Consider the following 25,978-nt stretch of genomic DNA (forward strand, 5'->3'; position numbering starts at 1 on the left):
GTAAGGTTCCGAAAGCGTGGAACGCCTCCGATCCTGGAGGCATTAAAAAATGATGCGAGGACGTCACCAGGACGTCATAGACAGCTTAAAACTTGTGACGTGACAATGACGTCACGTTCACGTCAGATTACGTTACGTCATTTGATAACTTCATCACATGACATCGGCGCTTTGCACTCTGTGACGGCCCACCTATCACGGAGGCAATGCAAGACCGGGGGACGTGCAGAAAGCTTGCAACGCCTCCGATCTTGGAACGCAAGAGCGTGCATAAGCAAGCGGCTTGGAGTCCCCGGCACTAAAACTCTCTAACAAGAGAAAAAACTCTCACGGTCCCTTATGCATTTGCCTAAGACCACTGAAAGGCGAAAGCTGTCTTCCTTTTCTTCAGCCGATGTATTGTTCCTCACCCCCCCCCCCCCTTCAAAAGCTTTGTGGACCTAAGATGGTTTTGCACTGCCTCCAAGATCGGAGGCACTGCAAGCTTTCTACACCTCATCTGGTTTTGCACTGCCTCCGTGATCGGTTGGCAGATCACGAAGATAGTACAAATCGGCGAAGTCATGTGATGACGTCATCACGTGAAGTCCTGTTATTCGACGTCATTATGACGTCACAAGCCTTGGTCGTATGGTGACGTCATTACGTAATGATTTTACACATACCTCGTGTTGACGCCGCCGCTGCGGACGCCGGCGGTTAATTTTCGCGTTTGCTGAAGCATCTAAAGTTTTCGCCAGAGCAGGTGCAGGGCCCCTAGAAGAATGAAAACAATACTTCACTCTGCTAGTCTGTGATAGCGGACATCCTGTCGGTGTACTTTAGTAAATCATTTTTCTGCTCAACTTCTTCACGCTCTATACTTCTTAACCACGAAAGATCATCGAGCAAATAAGGGTCTAGGTGCGAGGAAACCAGCGAAACTCAAAACCAAGGACGAAGAAGGAGGCACATTCAAGCACGCACCATCGCCGGACTTACAACCAATTTATTGCCGCATACGCGTATATTTATACACCTCATCGCGCACACGCTACAACATGAAGCCCATCATCCACCCGCTAATCAGTCACACCCTGAAAGAAACAGCCACTCTTTTTCTGTGATATGCACAGAAGGTTCGCTAATACAAACGTGTCCAGTCTTTTTGATATGGTACGCCTCAAGCAGTTCGCGTTCAAGCTTTGATTTTCCCCTGCCTAGAATGCAGGTCTGGCGAAACAAAGGCTCCCAACCGTTACAATTCTTCACATGCACCGCTAAGTTGCTCCCTGTGCCCGATCGTACACAATAGGCATGATCTTTGAGGCGTTCATTTATGCACTTCTCACAGGCTAAAACGAGTATCGCAAGTTTGGTGTGAACCTAGTGTTCTCAGCCCCACGCAAGCTTTCTGGCCTTTGCGCCCGTATCTCAGCCGGTGGCGAACGCAATTCTGCCTGCAAAACCAGTCACCGAACTGTGTTCACGAAGTACAGCGTGGGGGTAGTGTATTCCATTCCCACGACTTGTGGGCACGTTTATATCGGGCAGACCGGGAAGCGCATAAAGCGACTCTACCACTCCTCTGCGAATAGCGCCCCTTGCGGCATCGACGCGATTTGGGGACCGGTTTTCGCGGCCGCTTTTCACACTTCCCCATTCTTTCTAGCCACCCTAGCCGGGTGGCGTGTATACGAAACATATCCCCTAAGATGGCTGGGGATATGTTTCGTATGGGGACTGCGCCGCTATTGGTTGGAGGTGATCACGTGATCTACGCGCCCCAGGCGCCGCACGACGGGTTGGCTGACGCGAAGAATTTTGCAACTTAGATGGTTCTCTAAACGTTGGCGGTGAGAACTCGCGAGGCCGAAGAGAGACGCCAGCGCCGACAGCAAGCACAAGCCATTATACTAAAAGGAAAACGTTCCCCCGAGCTTATGTGATCCGTAAATAAGCTCTTGAACAAAATGTATATACTGCATCGATATGCAAATTTGTGTATATAGTGCATCGATATGTAAATTGTAAACATTGTGTATATGTTGTGTATATACAATCACACCACAACTCTCGTGTCACTTCCTTATATGATGATGATTGAGCAGATGTAAAGAGGATTCGTGGTTTACCGCATTTAACCTCTGGAGCAAGCTCCTTCATTATCATTCACTTCGTCGATATGCTGCGATTCTTTTAAAGGAAAGACGGAAGGGGCAGCGTTGTCTCACAACAGTGCTCTCCCACTTGCCGTGCTTAGAGCAGACTTCTGTTGTTTTTACTACCGCAAAATCCCAAGCAAGCGCCCCTAGCCGAGCCGAGATTTGAAATATCCGCCAATGACCGAGAAAGTGCCAACCCTCCCGCCATTTTCACTGCTTCATTCAGATTCGCTTGACGAGGGTTAATAACGACAGTTCCCTATTCAAAAACGCATTTCATAGGAAGCACGTGCGGCTCTTCTTGCACCCCTTAAAGGGACACTAAAGAGAAACAATGAATTGGTTTAGATTGATAAAGTGTGCTCGGAGAACTCTTGTGTAGTTTATTTCACCACCATAGGTTTATTATTAGAGGAGAAAACCATGTTCAAAGTTTCATTTTTAAGTTTCGCGCCGAACTTTGTAATTCGTGACGTAAAAGATTTAAAAGAGCATTCAAAGAGCATTTAACGTATTTTGGCGCTACTGGCTCGACGAAATTTCCACAAAATCGTTATGTCAAGTCTCTGGCCCCCTCAGAGGACAATGTACTTCGATTTAACCGATTAGGAACTACGTAGGCCCAAGTAGGCGCTGTCAAAAGTACGTGACGTCACGGCAAATGGTGCGGGAATTCCAAAGTGGCGTCGCCACCTGTATTTTCTTTTTGCGCGTTTTCTCGCTTATTAAGCGTCTTCTCGCAGCAAGCGTGGTGTTTTTGGTATCGTGGAAGACTACATTACTAATGCGAGAATAATCGTTTTGCTCTTTAGTGTCCCTTTAAATATTGTCCGATTATCCTTCACCCTAGGGGAGGCACTTGCTCGAGATTTTACGGTATGCAGGGGTGAGACGGCTTAAGTTGATTTGGGAGCAGTTTTTGGAGCAGCAAAATTTAGTTTTTGGACAGAACCCTGATTTGGAGCAGTTAGCGGAATTTTTTGTCATCTCAGGAGCTTGAAAAACATATTTCTAGCAACTTGGGGGGACAAGTACATATTTAAATTGGCCTAGGAGAGACGTAACACTGAAAGTATCGCCAGGTGTGAGCTACCTCTTTAAATACTATGCGACCTATCTAGCTCCAGTAAGAAACGCATGAAATAATTGAAGGTTCTGCAAACTAGGTTCACTTCATAAAAATTTGAAAGAAAAACCAACAAAAAGAATATGATTGCACAAGAATTGCAGTTACTTAGCAGTAGGCCTTTTTAAGATCAGCGATATAATTTAGCAGATTACTGCTTTCGCTTTGAATGCGATAGCAATTATATGGACATTCTGAACAGGTTTTTGCCGTCGACATCACAGTCATGTTCCGTATAAAGTCCAAATCGGTAACATCCCCCGCGCATCATGTTTTACCCTTGGGTAAAACTTTTTTTTTTTTGCGGGGGGGGGGTAAAATCGCCTCAGGTAAAAACGCGTGAGCGAGGGCGACGAACGCAGCTGAGGCAGAGATCGAAAGAGCCGACTTATCCCCGTTGCACGGAGGGCGCATGCAATAACATAACACCGCATGCCAGACCTGCCGTTGATTGCTACTCATGCAGAGAGGAAACGCGGCGCCGGTCTTGAAGGAGCACGAAGGAACGCGAGGGGGGGGGGGGGTCGCTCGAGCAGCAACTGTGGACTTTGACTTTAAGGGCGCGCGCGCTATCTGCTAGCATCACAGACGGCTCGTTGTCCCATCGAAGTGCTGTGATCTCAACGCTTTTCTCCTTTGAGCAGCCGTATTCTGTTACACGAGAGTTTTGTAGTTACGCGAGATCAGATCCATAAGTGTTAGCTGCCAGCCTTACTTCGTATAATATTACAATTTGATGCTATCGCATTCATTGCTTCACTTGTGGTGAAACTGATATTTTTGTGGATCTGCTTATTTAGCTTTGCAAGCTTCTCCAGAGCTTCCTGTAGGTCAGTGTTTGTAAGGAGGACATCAAAATAAGCGCCTTCGGCTCGGCCGCGCGGCTGGCGTAGCGTCAAACCTGTTGCGCACTTTGAACAGGCGAGAACAAAGGTGCGCTACCGCCGTTCGCTGCCCCCTCGTGCGGGTCCACCTTCGAGAGCGCGGCGCGGGCGCCAAAATACCTCGCCGCATTGACTATCTCATAAAGCTATCTCGCACTGACTATCGCGTACGGTACTGCGAGCATAGCGCCGTTGTAAGCGTACTGCGCGCTTTCATTGGGGATCGACACGAAGGCGCTTCGCACGAGCCCGCTGGCGGCGTGAAAAACCGCCAGAGCATCGCGGAGACGCGCCGTATGCAGGAAGCTAGATGTCGCCGCGTTCATGCAACAAGGGTGATGCCTCTCCCGTGCACTGTATGGGTCGTAGCGGTATATACATACAAACACTCCCACAGCAAACGCGCGCGTAGGTGACCCCACGCAGCAGCGCCGACGCGAAAACCATTGAGACCAGAAGAGCACGCTAGACACAACGAAGATCCTGAGAGCCACTCCCGCTACGCATGCCATTTGATAGCGCTAGAAGACACAGCCTAACGAGAAGCAGCAGCACTCTCGGGGCACGGCAGAATATTTTTAGGGCGCCCCGTATATTTACAACAACCCAGAGGACGTCATGGCGGCATCATGGGAGCCCTCATTAGAAAGGTGCACAGGAACACGGTTGGGCGCGTGTACGCGTTTTGCGAACACTTCATTTTCTTGGTATCTCAGGCGCTTCTGATGTTTTCAACTCAGCCTTTCCTTCCAACGAAGCTGACGCGGGCATCGAAATTCTGGCTTTCGATGCTGATTTTTTGCGATTTTCATGCATTTGGAGCAGCTTGGAGCAGGAAAACTGAATTGTATCGAGAATGCGCAATATGCGCAGCTGTTTCACCCCTGGGTATGTTGAAATGTTTTTCAGAGTCCCACCGAATCGCATGGATCCGCTGCTTAAGCAGCTTCTCGTCGACAGGAAACCTGTGGAATGTGACCGTGATTTAAAAAAAAAAAAAGTGGTCAAATTCATGTGAACAAGCCTGAATATTGCAATTACACGTGCTCATAATTAACGCCATTGAGTTACAGCAAGTTGAAAACATGCAGCTTCTATAACTTAACACAAAATTACGCTGAAGCTTAGTGATGAAACAGAACAGACGTTCTGGCCACTTTGTAAGCGCACAAACAACGCGGACGAAGGGCGTCACTGTCGCGGAACTATGCAACAGCACGCGGTGAAAATCCTGTCTGCCGCCAGCCATACCGTGCAACTATTTTCCGGACGCCACGCGTTAGGATGAAAAATGCTGCCGCACTGTCGTTACGAAATACGCAACTGTCTTTTTATTTTTCTCGCTGGCCTAACGAACCGCCACAGCATTTCCGCACAACCTATCGCAATCCACCGCATGCGGGCAGAAGACTATTCATTCTTAAAAAGAAGACTAAGCATGGCGCTGTGAAATAGGCACGGTCATTTAATCTGCAGCGCGTTTACAAAAAGCCGCACGTCCGTTTCACTTTGCGTACGGAGAGAAAGCACGTGCGTTTGTTATTCAAGTTTAATCGCTTACCTTTTTGCTATTCTCGTCCCAATATCCTCGACGGTGGCAGCCCCTTTGGACCATTTCAAGATGCCTCCTCTATGAAAAACGATGACAGTTCAGGATTCGGCGGTGCTGAAATGTCAAGCACTGGCACGAAGCCTGCGTTGTCTGCTGTGGTGCCCTCATGATGGCAGCACACTAGCTTGCTGTACGGCGCTCGCTTCTTCGAGAAGGGTCTATTCTAAAGAACGTACGGAGCGTGGCAAAATGGTTAGGTCTGACCTAGTTATGCCCCTGGGCCTGCATAGCATATGGCAAACCCGAAATGCCTTTGACCATGCGGATGCAGAAGTGTGCTAGAATATTTTTGCCAACCCGTGTGCCGTTTTCTAGAAGGGCAGGAGTGGGTTTCGCCATTGTTACACATGCCAAAGTTTTGATAAGTGCGCTTCATCATTGCACAATGTAGTTGTAATTCCCTTGTATTTGGCGAGTATGCGAACAGTCTTGTATGCTAGGCGATAAAGGGGGCAAACTTGTCTTACGCGGTTCGAATCCTAATGGCGCGCTTCGGAAATTTTTTCTGATTTATTTTCTTCTCTGGCTTTAATTGTCAAACCCACTTATAAATACTCAAGTGCCACGAAAATTTCATTGTTACAACTGCTATTTGCTATAAAAGGGTTGCGCGAAAAAAAAAGTAAAATAGCGACATGATGACAAAGCCGCCGAATTTTGGGATATGCTTGAAAATTCAGACGCTTTCACAGGACCGCCCCCATGAGCCAATGTATGACGTCTAAAGTTCCGGACTCTTCAAAGTCAACTTTCTACTCAAATTGCATGTCCGAAAGTGCATTAACAGAAGCCACCAGCGCTCCCGCGCCGTAGCGAATTCCAAAATTCAGCTTTGCCGCAATGCCATACCGCTATGCGGCGAACCATACCGTGAATCCGAAGGCGGGTCACTCATGCGTAAGCGCACCTTCCATTATCTTGTCGTCTAAAGAAACAGTTTCTCCGCACGTAATATCAGCATTACGATTTTGCGACGTCATGAAAAAAAAGAAGGGTTCATATTATGCTTTTTCGAAATGTCAGTTGGAAGTAAGCGCTTCTGTTGTCGTCACCTGTCCTTGTTTGTGCGATGGAAAACCAACTAGCCCAAAAATCGGTGCTCCTTGAATCCGAAGGGGCGCTGGGGGACGTTGGGGTTGTGGGCGAGGGTTCAGCGGTTTGAATTTTTTGTTTTCTGTTTTAACACGGAAGTGTTTTATGCCGGGGTCCACGAAGTACATCCGTCACGGATATGACGTTGATAAAATGGACGCCAACGGGGGACAAAGAAAACCAAGAAAAAGATACCCCGCTGGGAATCGAACCCACGACGTTGCGGCCGCGACGGCAAGCGCCCGACGCCCTATCGACTAAGCTAACTCGGGAGATGTTAGACACGGCGAGAACGCGCCTTATATCTTTCACACATTCTCTTTCGCGGCGGGCTGAGCGGGGCGCTGCCGCCGTCTGTGAGAAGTGAAAAGAAGTAATGCTTCACGATCGACACTTACTAGCGCTTACTCCGAGATTGCACGCGATATCGGAGGTCATGGTTAAAGCGTCTCGATACCAGAGAGGTAGACTGGCCGCGCTGGCGTCGCCGAGGCACCCTTGACGCAGTTACGTTCTTTCCCTTTGACTTGCGTGTTAGCGTGCGTCGGCTCATCGGAGTAGTGCAGCTTCCACGTGCACCAACGGGATTTCTCCGCCGCCGACTGCTTCAATTGCGAGAGCACCGACTAACAAAACTGCTGCAATACGCGTTGCAGAAAGGACGCGATTTCGACGGGCGAATGTCGTGCCTTGGTGGAGCGAGAGCAGCGCCTGCGAGACAGAGGCCAGCGGGACGCACGCGTTTGCGGCTCAGGCTACGAACCTCTACCTCCCGTGTTGCTGGAGCGCAGTGTGTGTTATGCATGCATGAGCACAGGCGTCGGCCACCCATTACTAGAAAGCGCACACCGTGCCGTTTCTCTCCTTAATTGACGACGCTTTGAAGAAGTGCATACCGGGTACCAGTGTCGATTATGAGCTTGTTGATATCATCCTTACGCGGGATTCACGATTCGCTGTGTCCAAATATATGTTCACACCGTCAGCTACCACAACGGTTTAATCATGATCATGGGCGTTAGTCGTCGCGATAGAGACATGCTGTCAACATGGGTGCATCCACATCAAACGGTGCTATAGCTGTCAAACACGAATAGACATTGTACAAGCTCTCATATATCACTACACAATAAGCACTACTTCTGTGAAGACACGTTTCACTTTCGTGTTATACCGATTCCTATGACGGAGGGATCAGCCATGTTTTTTTTTTCAAGATTTCGCGTTCCATTACCTTTCATAACGGACACCAAACTGCCAGAATTCATTGTTACAACCGATAATGCGGCATGCGGGAATTGCTGTAAGCGGGTTATTTCATCTTAGCAAGGTGCGTGTTTGGGCTAGTTGGTACTCCATTTGAACAGCTAAATAGCGCGAACTTCAGGGACGAAAGACAGGAGAATGCGACACGCACAAGCGCTGTGGTTATTTCACCATAGAAAACAAACAAAAGCTGACGGTGCAGCAGCTTCTCATTGTTATAACCGATATATCGTTAAAACTGGTATCGTTGTAAGCGGGTTCGACTGTATATACATACATATACATATACGGAACATGACGGCGACGGCAGAAACCCGCCAGGAGTGTCCATATAATTGCTATCGCAATAAAAATCACCGGAGTTGGTCTCTAAGGCTGTATAAAAAATCGCAGACCATAAGAACATTTAAGCAGAACATAAAGTGCAGCTTATTCCGTGCAATTGGTCACGCTGTCATATCTTCAAAATTTGGCTAAAGGTAGCCAGGGCACGCGGTATAAATAAATGCACGATGGTGCCTTACTATCACCGAGCTGGAAGCACCGCATGCAGCCCGCAGTGGGGTACAGACTGTGCGTTTTTTAAATTAGCTTATAGCTTGGTTCGGATGCAAGTACGGTACAACCCCACTGATACGTTTTTCACGGGACCGTGAAAATAAAACGCAAGATCCGAGAAACGCGAGAAAAATGAGAAATTGTAGTAGTGATGAGAAGCACACAATTTCATTTCAAACCTTTCGCTTGAAGAAATCATGCAGCTTCGCCTGGCGTATTTTCTCATGTCCTATCAGCACAAGCACCAGCACTGCCACGTAGCTCTCGGCGTCGTCACTGCGCGCAAATCTCCGCAACAAATCCAGCGCTTTTAAGGCCGATGAAGCCGCTGGCAGCGCAAACAGGATGACTCAGTGCGTAGCTTTGCTGAATGCGTCAAAACCAATTTTTAGCACCCAAACACGTCAGAGACGAAATGTCTAGATGAAAAATATACATCTCGGATGTCGTGTTTCTAGTGGCAGGACATAACATTTCATTACATATGTCACCCTCACCGCTTCTGGCGGCCAATTCAATCGTCAAGCCACAACGCGAACCAAGCCAAGCCACGTGAAAAGTCTGTTTGCAACGTACAATGCGGCAATGGTCCCACAGTTGCGGCGTAACAGCGCGGTTCCCAATGCACGGGATCCTACGGGAGCTATGCCGGAGCCGGCCGAAAACAACGTAACAGCCAGGAATACGCAGCACCCAGGAACGTAACAGTGGGGCTCCGGTGTGGCTGACACTTAGGAAGAGCAAGTGAAAGTGAATGATCACACCTGCACTTTCCCACGTGTAAACCAAGCTTATGGACAAGGCCAACACAGTGTTCCTTGCTAAATGTTCCCATGCCGAATTTTAGGCACTGAAATTCTGACCACATATTGTCTCAGTGTCTACTGACCTGCGAACAATAGTAGTTTGGGCTGACCAAGAAATCAAGAAGCACGGTTTCGCCACATACCAGCCCTAATGTATGCTAGAGAGGGCACCCTCTCTCTACATTCTTTACGCCACCATCACTAAACAAAGGCATCTCCCGAGCGGATTCCATTTTATTTTCATCAATCCATCTGTCCTCCCATTCACTGACGTTGCTCTAAATGCATGTTCTTAGAAAAATCGGTCCATGCATTGGATGCAGAAGAATTAAATGTTTGTAAATACTAAAACAGGCATTTATTCTTCTCAGCAAGGGTATTTTATACAATGGCAAAGTGCAAAAAGGCTCTACCACCCAAGAAAAGAAGGCTTGCAGCCTGGCAATGCCAGGCTGAGCCTACAAGGCACACAGTAATGTCTCACAAGGCTCCGGTGCGTTGACGCGGCGGTCTCTCCACCTGCAATATAAGTGAGATACTAATGAAAGTGTCATTATTAGCAAGTATTTCTCACTCTATGAGCCACAAAGGACAAGTTATAGTATAAACTGCCATTAAAAACTATTACAGTTGCTCACTTTGACCGCAGGAAACAAAGACGATCGAGATAAAAGCAAACTAGGACGCATATACAATGTACCACCTTGATCCAATCACCCTCTCCTTGTGCAGGCATATTTTGTTTCCCAGTTTTAATATATCTCAGGCGCATTTTCTGTCATCACCATGAGGTTCCATAAAAAGTCCAAATCGATAACTCTGTTCCGCGCATAGTATGCTCTACGCGCGAGGGCTGCCGACGATAGCGGCTCAAGCACACAGGAAATGCGCCAGCATACCTAGGGACCTCGGGAGATTTGCAAAATGAGAGAGGGGGAGGGTGGGGGCGACAAACGCACGCATGTGTATTTCCTGGTTTCAGTGCTGCAGTAACGTCATATAAAACTGTGACAGCTCTGAATGACTGCGGTAGAGCTTTTACACGCCGACTATCATAGCTGTGCTCGTAGTAATTTTAGCGCGCATACAAAATCTTAGGCTGCCTTTTCCCCCACTTAGCACACTTCACCGCATAACATTGTACAGCGGCACGAGTTCTACCCCTATCACAAGGGCCAGCTTAAGTGCACTTTGAGGGAGCGCACTTCACCACTAGAGTCATTCGCATGCTGTCACACGGGAACGCTTAATGAAGGCTTAAAAAAATATTCGTTATTTTTAAATACTTTCACATTTTAAATCAATGACACAGCGAATTCGACAAATTTAATATGTGCTCGACTATTCGCACAGAACTATCCAAAGAGCAACTGCTAAAAATTGGCTCAAGAAAACTGTATTGACAAAATTCAAGGACATTAAGGACCTACAAAAATTTAAGGGTTTTTAAGGCCTTGAAAATGCTATTTGAAAATTCCAGGGTTCGAAGGTTTCAAGGACTGCTGCGAACCCGGACACAGGACAGGCGTGATCTAACAACTGTACTTCTGTGGCGACACAATCTGCTCCTAATTCCGCGCAGCCTCCACCTCACTATCATTCAGCCCGGCGTGACACGGCTGCATGCAGCAATGCATTCCGACAAAGCCCCTTGATCTAGGAAAGTAACGACACTCTCCTCCGCACGCGCGTTTCCGCCTCCATTCTCCTCGCCCGCCGCCGGGGGAGCGACTAAAAAGCCACCAAAACATACACGCGTTGCCAGACCACTTTTTGGTGCTGTCCCTAGGAAATTCCAAGCGAGATGCACCTAGCCTAGTCGGCCTAGTCCCGTGGCTCTACGTGATTGTACGTGCGTGCGAGACGTTGATCATGAGATTTAACCATGAAAATGCAGGTCGCTTGATTTAGTGGACGCACGAATTAAGGTGCATACTTGCTGCTTTCTTTGGGAAGGGCCACTTTTTGACCAAGGGTTACGCAGTTCGCAAGGAGGGGGAATCAGTTTTGTTTCAGCTCAACGGGATGACTGCGCAGGCATAGCCGCACAGTGCATTAGGTTTCATTTTTGTGTTAACCTTGCTAGCGTATCAAGCGCATTAGTTTACGAAGCTGGTTCTTTTTGGACGACGAAGTTTGAGACATGATCGGAGCTGCTGTTTGGCCTTGTTTTGTGGTTCCAGAAAAGCCAGCTTTTCCCAAAAGGTGCCTTAGAAAAACGTTTAGCTCCAATATTCCGTGATAGTCACCGAATAATCAATATTATTGCTTGTTTTAAACGAGTGCTTGTGGCGATCGAGCCACCACGCGAACGAGCGTCAGGCCGAAGCCGGCCTCCCTACTTGGAACACAGTATGTGTGTACTAGGCGCAGCGATGCAGATTGCTTATTTTATTTTCTCATCAGATCAGTGGAGTTCTCGGTGCCTACCGAACACATCGTGGTGATGGATCTAAGCCATCCTCAACCGATATATGTCGCAGATGCATGCATGGCTCCCATCGCATGCGTGCGGTAGCAATCCGATATATGAAACACCAATACCTTTTTTTGCCTAGCTGTTGTTTATGAAATATTTTTTTTTCATTGCTGTTCTTTTCACATATCCTATCATCAGTGAAAAGGAGTAGCCGGTGCTATACAGAAGCACCAACATCTCCTAAATATCATATAATCAGTGATGTGATTGACTGAAGCTGTTTTGGAGCAGGTTTTTGGAGCAGCAAAAAGTGCGTTTTGGAGCAGGTAAAAGGGCTTTTGGAGCAGCCATAAACGCGTTTGGGAGCAGGGAAAACAGCTTTTGGAGCTGTTTTCCCTGCTCCCAGCTAAAAGCTCACTGCAAAGTGGAAAAATGAACCGTGTGAAGGAAAACAGCCAAATAAGGAGGAACTCTTTTGAAATAAAAAGTTCTGTCCAATAATGGGTGTCTGCATAACACCACTGGATCACCTAACGGTCCCGTAAGCATAAACATTGGCGTTGCAGTCTTATAATGGCTTAGTGTGGTCAAACAAACAACGCAGGTAGGGTTTCGCAACTACAGTAGAATCTCAGTGATAGAATCTGAAGGGGGAGCGACAATATTCGTATTGCCCAAAATTTCGTATCATCAAAAAACTAGCAAAATCTGTTTTCAAACCACGATATACGCACAAAACATTTATTTCCGTCAAAAGAACTCGCATACGCCTTTCTGGGACACACGTGAACGGACCAATAAGGGACGGCGCAGCTGGCTGTCGCGAAAGCGTACGTCAAAGCTTCACATGAGGCCAACTGAAAACTAGGTGAAGTCCACTCCACCATAGTGACCAGGGGCATAGTAAGGGGGGTTTGGGGGTGTTCAAACCCCCCTCGAAATTTTTCAGTTTTGCTTGCGTATATATACACGCACACATACAAACGCACGCCACGAACATACATAAAGTATGGTTGAACACCCCCCCCCCCCCCCCGAAAAAAAATTTCTGGCTATGCTCCTGCTGTTAGTGACAAGCGAAGATCGACACGAACGCCGAAAGGCTTCGTGCCTGGGGCATATATGGTATGGTAAACTTTATTGGGGTCCTGGCCGAAATTTTTGGGGAGGGGTGGGGGGTGGCACCTCCTTGATTTGAAGTGGGGGACGGGCAGGCAGATGTGGTCAAGTGTCATTTTGGGCTGTGTATGCCATAGCAAAATAAAATTTTTCGGGGGGGAGGGGGCGGTGTGACCCCTCCCCCAGTTACGCCACTGCTTCGTGCCTTTTTTTAACGACTATATAGCCTTTAATCTACCGCTACGTTAGCCGCGTAGCTTCGTGGCTCGTAGTCGCTATCGATGATCGCGTTGATAGCGACCGTGGTTTCGTGCGCGGCGGCTGCGGCAAACGGTAGTTCCGTTTTCAATCCGCGTGCGCTGGCCGCGCACGTGCCTTCAAAACTTTTCAAAACTACGTCGTTTGTTGCTATCTATAATCGCATCTGCCGCGGTTTTGTCCGTGGCGTTTACGGGAAGCAGCGTCGCTTAGACTGGGTGGGCGTTGGACGCGCGTGCAATTTCGGCGTCCCGTCAGTTTCGTCGTCGCCATACATGATAGTGTCAAAAGCGACCGCGGTTTCGCCCACAGCCGTTGTGGCAAACGATAACCAGAGTTCTGACAGTGTGCGCGCTGGTCGCGCGCGTACTTCCGAAGCTAACAGCATTCTGCTCTTGACCGTCGCTCGATTGATTCGGTACCAAAGTTCTTATCACCCGCCGCGACGCGGAAAAGTGTTCGGAACATCCAAATTTCGGCCCATTCGACACAGCGGAATTCGGCTGGGGAATTTCACGAATTCGTATCAGCCGGTTACGTTTACATCAACGCCTCCTAAATTGGTTTACTGTGGGTTCGCAAAAAGCCTGGATCGGACTGGGTTGCAATTTTTGTGAAGTCCAAATACGTCTGATATGCAGGTCTTTGGAGTTTTCACTACACCTGCTGAATTCCGGTGCTGCTTTGTGGCCTCAATGTGCCTTTTGCTTGTAGCATGTCGCTTTATCGCTGCAAAACAATTATGTTCGCGGTTAGTAGTCTGACTGCAGACAATGCAAAATCTTTTCGTCCATCTTGCTCAGGATGTTGACAATGAACTTGGTGGAACGACCTGAGGCTCTGACCCACCGAGGACGGAATAGTCTTTGTTGATAGCCGTTCCACGGCGAACCTAGTTTTCCGCGAGGTTTGCTCACTGACTGACCATGACCTTAGCCCTCCTGAGCCGTGACGTTGGGAGAAATAAAAATATATTAAAACTTGCATCTCACATGCGTGTATCCTCGAAAATAATTTTCTATCACTAAAAAGCTGCTCGAAGAATATAAACACAGCCGTTTTACACAACTTGCCACAGCTGTACGACACAAAAGAAGTCAAGCCAAGAACTAATCGAAAACCAACATGGCCGACGATATGACCGGGCGTTGGTACAGTGAACTGAAGCGTGCGAGCGCGACTGACACTCCGGCTGCAGAAATGAGACGGCGGCAGCTAATTCGTGTAGTCACCACCTTGATCACCACAACACGCGCAATCGGACGATCAACACCCGCGATCCCGCGATACGGGCAACAACAAGAGAGCACAAATGAAACGTGGCCGGCGACCAGCCGCTGTACTTGAGAGTAGCTTTCTTTTAGAAACTTTCGCGCGTGCTGTTACGTGATCAAACCAGTAATAAGTTAGTCTAGTAAATAATAAGATATTTACGAATTACAAAAGTTACGCATACATAAGTCAACCGTTATCTCCCTAAAAGGTCCCTGGCGTCGAGACTACGCATTCGGTCCGAAATCGAATGCGAATGTGTTTCGGGAACTCATTCGACAGGAAATGTCATTTTCATCGAATGGCATTAGTTTCCCCGTGTGACAGCAAACAAATGCCATTACAAACGAATGACATTAGCTGTAAATGACATTAGATTTGCCGTGTGACAGGGGTATAAGTGCTGTTATTTCTGCTGTGTAGCTATCCCTAACTAGGGTGGCTACCCTAACCACGGTTAACGTTGTCCTTGTGACAGGGGTATAACACTGGTTCGAGTAGTGGAACTTAAAAAAGGGGGCAAAAATAAGACAGGCATGGACGTCGCTGTGCCACACTGAAATTTTACTTCTATGTTGCTGCGGCAGTGCGGTCACACCAGCTCGCGGCGAGCCACTCCTTCCGAGGTGCATTTTTGGGGGGTCACGAAAAATGATGCACGAACCCATTCCTCTCGCCGCACGAAAATTTTGCCACGCGGCAGCTTTGGAGTGTCGCGTTTTGCCGCCGCCGGCGCGCTGCGCACGTTTTTTCGCTAGTGTGCTTATAGTTTGGCGCAGTTTTGGCGCAGAACAGCGGAGATGTAGCAGGATGTAGCAGGTTTGACGTCTTGGCGCAGTTTGGCGCAATTGGCGCAGCTATCACGTCACTGTATAATGAAAAAAAGTATTTGTTTACGCCAGGAAAATCAATGCTCCTCACCACATAATGCTTCGCTGAACCGACCAATGTGTTACGAGTGCACACTGTCGGCTAAGTGTATATACAGTAAAACTCGCATACATCGGAATCAAAGGGCATCGCTAAATAGTTCGATATACCCGTAATTAAAAATGTATAAAATGCCTGTCTGAAGCTTAAAGGGGTGGTGCCATCAAATTTCGAGGCTATAACAAGCCTGTTGTGGGTTTCCTCTGTATGCAAGAACATTTCACAGAAAGGGTCGGACACAGCAAACGTTTAGAATATATTTTAATTCACTTCTAAAGTGTACCTAAATGCCCATTCTCCCGATCGAAACCCATCGCTAGCGCGCCAACACTGACGTAGATCTGTAGGATGGGCAACGAAAGTTGTAGTGACGTCACACCAAATCTGCTGTAGTAACGTGAGTGACCTCCGGACCTCCGCCACTTCCGCAACGTACGTACCGGCTGTAGTGAACTAGAATATATTCTAATTCACTACAGTACCGGCAAAGCATCGGTTGCTACATCACTCGCCGAGTTTCGATCGCTTCCTGGCTAAGTGCGTCACAGCCTTGCGTGGTCACGTGACCACGCCTCCTACACTTCTACGTCACTGCCCAACCTCGGCGCCCAGAAACCGAAACCGAAAGTTGTCCACATCAAAACGCGATATTAAATTATTTAGCGAGAATACATGAATCTTGGTGCATGCATCATGCTTCCTGGAGCTATAGGAAACGCGCTTACAGCAAAGAACGCGCAAGCCACAAGTTTGGTGGCACCACCCCTTTAAATATAGTTGGTACATGTCTTGATATATACTGAGTATGTGCAGCTCAATGAAACAGATTGTGGTGCACATACTCAGTATATATCAATAAATATTCGTGCCTCTCAGACTGTCCCTCGAGACAATTGTTCGTTCTAAAACTGCTATAGCCGTTAAAGTTTTCCCATTACTTATTTTTCATCAACCTGCTCGTGTTAAACGTGTACGTATCGGACCAGACAACACTTTGCGCCACTGAAGCAACCTGGCGATACATCTTTCCGGCAACTAATTGCAGCCACAGGTAGCAAGCTTCACAGCGTGGCATTTAGTTTTCGTCGCATTACACCTCTGTGTAGCGGTAAAACTTACAAAGCAATTCCTTCATTGTGGAGCGCAAAGAAATCTTTGCTGCGCACGCCGCCTATGTTTTGACTCGTACCCTGCTTGTTTACGCCATGCTTGCACTGCCCCTTGGATTCAATGCACTATATATTATAATTTACATTATATATACGTGCTACAAGATGACAGATTCACTATAGTCAGCTTTATGGCATTGCAGCTGTGTTATGCCACAAAGCATGTACTGTGCATCGACGATTCGTTGTGCAGCGAAGCCCACCAGCAGGGAAATCGTAACTGCCACATACGTTACCTGATGCTTTGTCTTCTTTAATTACAAAAAAGGCGCCCACGCAGTCTCCAGTCACCGTGCGAGCACCCAAACGTCTAATAAATGCGCAAGTGCATAGCAAAGGTTTCTTCAATTCTTCTACCTGCCACACAAACGAATTAGCAGCAAACCTCTACATTAGAGAACAGACCAAGCCACTTCTTGGAATAGTGTCATGGAGAAACTTAATTATGCCAACAGAGATTATTACAAGATACCAATGAATCAGGTGGCCTGAAGCGTGATCGCATAGTGAACTTGCTGCACAATTGCGACGAGGCGCCGCTACGGATGTCTACTTCAAACGCCAGCTGCTACATTTCAGGTCAAATAATAAATGCGCAGATGATTGATTTGTTAGCGCTGCTGATAGTCTTAACAAACTGTATAAATTCAAGCGAGCACGAGGTAACATAAAGCAGGCCATACACAGACATTTTAACGCAACGCACGCTCTCGAGTGCCTCAAGTTTCACCTCACTGAAGACCGTCGGACACATCGGATTCGAAGGGGATCGCGAAATAATTCGATATATTCATTATTACAAATCGAAAATACACCTGTAAGCTTTAATATTCACACGTCTCGGACAGTCCTATGGGATGACTGATTCCTTTAAGTTGCTTCGAAGCCATAAATGTTTTATCAACCACTTTGCGGCAGCGAACCCTTCTCGGCCACGAAGGGCTAGAGCTTCACAGCGTGACGTTTAGTTTTCTTCGCATAACGCCACTGTGCAGCGGTGAAGCCTAACGAGGCAAATCCCTCATTCTGGAGCGCACTGAGTTATACCAGGCGCTTACATCGGAACACCACTGATACCTCGAAGACTGAACTTGTTGGCTAGTTGGCTCAACATAAGTTAAGGGAGCAGCGCGAAAGACAGAGACAGAAAAGGCACACATACACCCACACGTAGCGCAGTATGTGTGGTTGTATGTGTGCCTCTTCTTTCGCGCTTCATCCAAACTGACAGCAGAGTCAATGACGTCGTAATTGAGGCTGCTGGTAGTCTTAGCAATCTCAGTCACTTCTAAGCGAACACTCGCGAGGTAACACAACAAAGCATGACACAGATACACAAAATCTTTGCAAGACACACCATCAAGTAACTTCAAGTTTCAACTCGGCCTCTCGTTGCTCTCGTCAACTTGACTAGGGAATTTCTGGGTACACCACGGCGCTAGTTTTGCTCGGCAGCACAAGGTAGCCAGCATTAAACATGTTTAGATCGCTAACATTGGGCGATGTTTAGGTGGCTTTTTAGTCGCGTGCCGCCGCCGGCGCGCGCTGCGCACGGCGCCATTTTTCGCCGCGGCTCCCGCAAGCGCGCCGCAGATTTCAATGGAGGCGCGTGATTTCGAACCACTTGCGTGCCCCAGTGGTGTAGAAAACTTTGAAAAATGGTGATAACAAGATCGAGAACACTGAAATGAACGTTAATTAAAAGATTGGTTTATTCCGAAATTTAAAATATGGACTGGTGGGCTAGTTGGTAGTGCATAACTCGGAACAGTAGCGCAAAAAATCACACAGACGACGATTAGCGCTGTGTCCCGTGTTGCTCTGTCGTCGTCTGTGTGATTTTTTGCGCTACTGTTGCGAGTTATTCCAAAAGTCATGTAAATGGGACATGCTAATTTAAAAGGATCTTTATGGAGCGTTCCATCATGCAGGCATTTTTCCTGCCACACGATAACAAGCTATACATTTGCCTCTGATATAGCTTAGCTTGCGTCATGTCCGCCTATGTCTGGATTTTTTTTTTGTCTCTTTCCTCTGCGCGCATGTGCAACACAGATACAGCGTCGCATCTTGTAATGACTTCGTGGATAATACATTGTCCACCCACGTGTTATCACTGCGACAAAAGGTGGACGGAAGATGATATCTCGCACTATCAGCTTGTTCTTTACAAACTGCCGCTCTATTTTCTCGGAAGTGACACTGCAGGAGAGGTAGCACGTTTTCTTTTGAGCCGAGCCCACACCGGAAGGGGCCACACTAGTTGCGCGGGGTCATTACATTGCCCGTTTGGGGGAAGATGGGTGCGCAGAGGCTCTATTGTTGTCGCTACCTAAACGAACACAATGTCCGCGACAAGCAAAACCCTTCTTACTGACCTTCCGGACTTTGTTTTTTTTTTCTTTTTTTGTATTGCTGTTATCGTTGTTGTTGTTGTCGTGGTTCCCCCCCCCCCTTTTTTTTTCTCCGTTATTTCCCTTCCTTTCTGTCCTTTCCCTTCCACTCTCAACATGCTATAAGAGGACACACACACGCTGTAAATATTGTTATGTCCTGAAGAAGACGGGGCTCCCGTCGAAACGTAGACAAAATAAACAGTTGTTTTTATGAAGGCGCTTATACTTTTATTATATATATATATATATATATATATATATATATATATATATATATATATATATATATATATATATATATATATACACACACACACATACTTATACATATACGCAGCATGACGGCGGCGACGGCAAACATCAGCCGAGACTGTCCATATAATTGCTATTGCAATAAAAGAACACACACAGGACGACTGCGAACTAACAACGGTCACAGCTCGACACTTGCAGCGCACTGCTCAAACACACGAAAGGATCCTCGAAAAAAAAAACACACAGGTACACATAGGACGAGCGCGAACTAACTGTTACAGTTGTCACTTCTTCGTGTTTGAGCAGCGCGCTACAACCTAACGCTCTTAGATTTTTTTCTTGAAAACTGCGGCGCGTGGAGCACGGCCGGGCTAGACCGCACGCGCGCTTCTTTCCTTAAGGCCGAACCATATAGAGCGTTTTAGCCGGCGTTTCGTACGCCGGCGTCCCTCGACGCCGACGCTACCGGTGACGGTGGCCGAAACGTCCACCTCTGGACGGTCCAGACATCACGGGCGGCAGCGTCGACGCCGGAAGCAGTTCGATGGACGCAGAACCAATCAGCGTGCGGCTGGCAGCGACTTCCGCTACGTAACGGCGTTGTTGCTGCTGCCAAAATGGCTGTCGCCCGCCTCGAATCTAATAAGTCGTCGCCGGCGCTGTGTGGCCCTTAAGTTCTCAACTGATGCTTGTATTTGACTTAGCTTGTTCCCTAGAAGCTTCGACAGCAAAGCGCTCGTGATATCTTTCAAGTCTTTCCGAGAGCCGTACTCAAGTTCATCGGTAGGCTTAGCAGGAATGAGTGTATTGGCCGAATACGTGGCCTCAAAGATGTGCAGCAGCTTCAAGCTCAGAGGCCATATATTACGAGTTTGTGGTTCTTCTCAATGTCAATAGCTGGCGCTACAAGTCAAATAAAAAAATATACTTTTCGGCGGCACTGTGACTCGTTTTTTGCACCACAGAACTGCAAATGAGACATAAAAGCTATAATCAGGAATATATTTTGTTGGTCCATTGACGGAAACTGTACACTGCTTTACGAGGTGTCAGGTTCATTCCCTCTGGTCACACTGTGCGACGCTGAGTTAACGCTCCTCATATGGTTTGCCGCCCTCTCTGACGGCGTTGATGCGACGACGCCGAGGGACGCAACGTCAGAAAACGCCGGCCAAAACGCTCTGTATGGTTCGGCCTTTACGGCCTTCTCACCCGTCGCGAAAGCAATGGGAGAGTTTCTCAGTATGTTTCGCCGCCCGTCGGCGGTAGGGGCGCTGCGACCCTGACCATGCATCTCCTGCGCCGCGCACACGGCCCAAGAGTGTTTCTCGATCTGAAACCGCGGAATGGGGGTTCTCGACGGAGAGGGGGGAGGGGGATTATTCAAGAAGTAGGGGGTAGAGGGAGGATCGTCTCCTTTAAAAAAAATAAAAAAAACTAAAGTTATCAGACGGCTGGCCGCATAATGTAGGTACGCATGTGCTCGTGGATAATACAAGCTTAAACTCAGTAAAACCGCGGAAGAATCGGCTAACGAGGCATAATGCAGGAGGGTAGCGAATTGGGCGAGTTCGAAAATGCTCATGATGGTTAGCGCAAAGGCAACACGGACGAAAAGAAGAAAAAACGACGACACAAGCGCTATCTAACAACTGAATGTTCATTGGAAAAACCACAAATATATATGTATAAGAAAGAGAAAAAAACAACAAACCCGTACATGCGCCAAAGATAATTGACTTATCTAGATAAAAACGTGTATGCTAACAAAACTACGCCCTTTCAAGGAAAGACAGTCCCTCATCAATCAAAGCGATAGAAGGGCAGCTCACGCAGTTCTCTTTCTTAGACATATATTTGTGATTTTTCCAATAAACTTTCAGTTGTTAGATAGCGCTTGTGCCGTCGTTTTTTCTTCTTTTCGTCCGTGTTGCGTTTGCGCTAACCATCATGAGGCATAATGCAGGAGGCATAAAGCACTGGCATCGATCAGAGAGAGAGATAAACAACGCTGTTCTGCAAGCCGAGAGCACCAAATACCTTTGGCCCTTGGTCTCGCTGGACAACGAGGCCGTAATTAAGAGAGGTCGCTTAGGGCCCGCTCACGCTAGCGGCACGGCAGCTTGCCGTTTGCCGTTTGACGTTCTCAGGCTGCCGTGCGCAAGCGATTTCGTTCACGCACGTCAGCCGTTCTTTGCCGTTTGCAGAATAGGTCCGAGGCCCATTTTCTCGCCGTCCTCCGTCTGCCGCAGAGCGACGTGGCCAATCAGCGACGGAGGAGCGGTTGCCATGACTACGGACGCTTCGAGCTGCTTGCTTTCTCCTCCGCGTTTTTCACGCTAGAAGTGCGGATGTCGTTCGTGTCGTTGCCAGGCATGATTCCAGCAGTCAATAGAGCGTTTTAGTCTGTCCGGCAATAAAAAAAAGCGTCGCGTAAAACCACATAATGTGTCCCCAAGCTGGCGCCAGGTCAAGTGGCGCCAGCTGTGGAGGATTAGAAACAACTAACAAACGCGGAATCAATGTCCTCCGAGCATTCGGAAGCGCCCATCTCGACTCGCTAAGCCTACAGCATCGATTATTTGAGTACGGCTCTCAAAATCCGGCCCGAATACTTTGCTGTCGAAGCTTAAAGGGCGAGACAGACGGTACGATTTTTCATGCGATTCGACGTCCGACACGGCGGAGGGGAAACCGGAATGGTGACCTTTCATAGCATCGTACAGCCACCATTCCCTCTCCCCCACCGCCGCGTCGGCCGTCGGATCGCATGGAAAATCGGACCGTCTGTCCCCCGCTTAAGGACATGAATCTAAAGCAAATGGAAGCATCAGTTCGGAGCTTACACGCTACAGAGCGCACGGCGGCCACTTGATAGATTCGAGGTGGACGACAACCGCTTTTGGCAGTGCGGCCATTTTTTTTCGGAGGCTCGCCGGCGAAGCTCGCCGTGCAAGTAGGACAGCTCTCGCGCGTGCGGCGACGGCGGACGTTCTGCGGCACCCCGCCGTTGCGGCAGGCTTGCCGCTAGCGTGAGTGGGCCCTTACAGGAATGACGAGCAAGCCTTCCCTTTGCTAGCCATTTTCTATTTCTTTATTTTCCCAAACTCATTTGGAGTGGTTTTAGGGCTAAAAGCTGCTGTCTGTAGCTTGACAGCTCTTTGAAACACGTACGTGAGTTGTATCTCTAATGGTTTAAAATAACTGCGTATAGGGAGAAAGAAATTAAAAAAAAAAAAACAAGAGATGACTCTTGCTGCTGAATAACCCCTTCGGACGGCACGCCCCGAGACAGCGCCTCCTCTATTTTGCCCGAGAGTGGTGGTGTCCATTGTCAAGGTGTTAACACCACCTGGAAACATTAATTCCGGGGACCCCAAGCTCTTTTGCGTTCCTTTTGTTAGCGTAAGGGTGGCTTGGCTATAAAATAAGACACAGTAGAAAACGCAACGCACGACACAAAGTTAAAAGGGAAAAAGAAGTTTACATTTAATTATCAACAACTTGGTTACAACGTAAAACTCATAACACAAAGTCGCATACGCATATTCGCCCAAATCGCACTGCTAACAACGCACAACCGCTCTAATCGCACCGCTCAAACGCACAACCGCTCAAATATCGCTCGCACTTCGCAAACTCTCCTCGTCGCTTATTATTATTACAGACCTCAGATGTGACTCTTGCGCTGCGCTGCTGACGACCAACAACAGGCAGCATCAGCTGTAAAAGCTACTGCGAGCACAAGACAGGAGCGAACTACACTACCCGAGGCCTGAGTTTCTAGCTCTTTTGGACAAGATAGTGGTCTTTTTCTATAAGGCCTCTGAACACCTGCCACGCAGGAATGTGCTAGAAGTTTTGGAAACAGCAGTCCAGCCCTACTTGCAACGCACTGCCCTGAAGGCGTTGACGACAGCCACTCCCGACGATCCGCTGATCTCACAGCCGAAAAATTCCTAAGAATTCTCCTCGTCAATCACAGAAACCAACTGACCGACGCAAACGACAAGCTTTCCACCTACGCACACAAGCCGACTAGGAAGCATTTTAGGTTGTGAACGAGACATTTGTGAAGTCCGGCAAAGTTTTCACTTGAAAGTGTTCAACTATTTGCGAGTGCTTACGAGCAATAAATATTTATTTCCAGACCTCAGAATGTCTACGTTTGATGGCGGAGAGCTGTACTCTCGGCTCTTGCATTTATACGTTTTTTGATGAGCTTAAGCTCGATGCACATTGCGCATATAAGAAGTCAAAATAAACCATTTGTGCGTCTTCAACGATTAGGCAACTTGTTTTTCAACGCGCGGTGAGTGAAGAAGCGAGCCCGAACTCATGTGCCGGCGTTGCGCGCGCTGCACGGAGCGGCGGAGGAGGGTCTAAAGCCCCTTGATCTTGGGAAAGTACCGCCATTCACTGTACTCGCCACCGCGCGCGCGTTCTCCTCTCTCCCTCCTCGCCCCTTTCGCGGCCTCCGGTTCTCCGCCGCTTTTTCCGCGCCGACGATTGGTCCCCTTCGCCGTTGCCCTTAGAGACGCGTGGATCTTGCTTTTTGCTGGTATTTTTCTTTTTCGCTCGCGCCATTTTACGCCGGGGCTCCGCGTAGCGATCGTTGCGCGCGCTTTGTTTTCTGTGCTTTGTGTGGGCGCTATGCCGTGCTGTTGCGCCTATAACTGCAACAACGAGAGTGCGATCAGTTATGCACTTTTTACGATTCGCAAGGTAAGCGTGATGGCTTGCGCAAGAAGCAGTGGCTGCAAAACATTGGCCGAAAAAACTTTATTTCAACTAGGAACAGTGTTCTTGCGAGGTAAGGCGCCTTTCTTATCGCTCGTGTCAAAGCATGGCCGAATGCTGCGTTTTAGATATTCTATTGGATGCTCATAAACGTTCTTCTTTTTCTCGGCTATTTTCGCGTTGCATAAAAATGGGGTTGTTCTCCATATGCTAAATAATATGCTGAGACTCCACCACTTCGCATGTAGGGAACTGTTATTCAGTCTGAAATGCACAACTACAGAAACTGCTTTCTGCTGCGAACAATACAGCTTCTCGATCGCGCTTGTCGTGATTGTTAGGATCCGCTTAACGTGAATGTTTGGTAAAAAAAAACGATTGGACGAATGACCCTTACTGGCGTTCGTTTTCATATGAGGTTCTTGGCTTCTTTTTTTTTTCAAGGGGGAGGTGGTGTCCACTCACAAAAATAATGACATAAATGCGATCCGGCGCAAGAAAAAAAAAAAAAGAAAAACAAGCACTGCGCAACACAAAAACAATAACATCGTGATAGCAAAGGTGAGCGCAAGTGAGCGGTTATCTAGCAGGCTGCGGCCGAAATGGCTCGTCTTAGTCACGCCTGCATTAACGCGCTGTCCGTTTACCAATAAGAAACTAGATTATCTCTTGTACCGGCGTCACACGGGCACTTTTCATCGCGATCAGAGCCAATCCCGATCGAATTTCTTGATCGCAATGAACAATCAACGCTACTATACGGTACAAATTAATCCGGATCGAGTTTGGCGCAAACGTAAATGAAATCGCAATATGGGAGCCAGATGTCGATGAGTATATCGCGATGGTCTCGATCCCGATCGATATTAAAGTGACCGTGTAGCGGCACCTGATCCGGATCGAGCCTAATCCGGGTTGGCCCCGATCGCGATCAAAAGTGCCCGCGTGACACCGGTACTGATTACGGTGTTGTTTGCTTTATGACCATTATCCTGATGAGTGCCTATGCTTATCGTAAAGGCACTGCAGTTGTCCCTGTTAAGCTGTATAGGCGATGCGCAAAGCGCCGACGACGCCATCTGCCGCCATGGCTCGGAAGCGCTCGCGGGGCCCGGCGAGCAGTGTTCCCGCGAGCGTCTATACGCGAGTGCACGGATGGATGTGTTTTTCATCGTGATTTAACGATTCTGGCGGGCCTCAGCGATGTCGAAAAATACCTGCTGCGTTGTCGGCTGCTCAAACACACACAAAAAATCGCCAGGAACGCACATCTACAGGTTTCCGGTGCTATTTCACGAGCGAAAGCGACGGCGGCGGTGGATTGCGGCTGTACGACGTAGAAGCTAAGCAATCGCGCTTTGTTTACGGCAGTGTTAGAACGATTACCGTGTTTTTATTTCTTTTTTGTCGCTACGTTTTCAGCGAACGCTACTACGTTTACACTTGGTCGCCTCGCCTGCATTGTAGACACTACAATTCACATGAGGTTGTTATTACTGATAAGACGCGATACCTTGGCTCACTTGAAAAACGAATGGCGCGAAGCGCAATGCGAGAGAATGTAGGGCAGGTGACGGCTCCTTTAAAAAAGCGCCGTGGAATCACACGTGTGCTGTACGAAATCGGCTGCATTCTACCTATTGATGGCACTGGAATGCGATCATCGGTGCAGAATGTTCGCTGTGCGCTTCTGCACCGATGATGACAAGCTTATCGTTTATTTTTTCACAAGTTTATCGTGCTGGTTTCAAAGTTTTACCAACGCCGACCCTTCACGTGGCCGACCCTGTGAAATCTATACGCCGGTGCGACAGCGCTCCCTCAAAATCTACTATATCAGCACATGGCACGTAAACGAAGCTACTGTGTCGAGAAAAAACATTGGTTCACGCGTCAACGCATGCAGGCGTTAGTGATCGGGACGTTATAAAG

At 48.0% G+C, this 25,978-nt stretch overlaps 1 protein-coding gene across 3 annotated transcripts in view; it reads right to left on the reverse strand.

The window, feature by feature from the left end:
- Positions 1-684: 684 nt before the first annotated feature.
- LOC119382331 (la-related protein 1) overlaps positions 685-25,978 on the reverse strand; it is a 169,922-nt gene continuing 144,628 nt past the window's right edge. For 2 of the 3 annotated variants that reach the window (XM_049412176.1, XM_049412174.1), the window contains one exon: positions 685-756. In XM_049412176.1, the coding sequence (XP_049268133.1) occupies positions 700-756 (57 nt within the window). In that variant the 3' untranslated portion in view covers positions 685-699. Of the gene's footprint in view, positions 757-9,823; positions 10,008-25,978 lie in introns of those variants that run through there. The other variant, XM_049412175.1, reaches the window with a different exon arrangement.

This window comes from Rhipicephalus sanguineus, chromosome 2, assembly GCF_013339695.2.
Source record: "Rhipicephalus sanguineus isolate Rsan-2018 chromosome 2, BIME_Rsan_1.4, whole genome shotgun sequence".
Taxonomy (NCBI): Eukaryota; Metazoa; Arthropoda; class Arachnida; order Ixodida; family Ixodidae; genus Rhipicephalus; species Rhipicephalus sanguineus.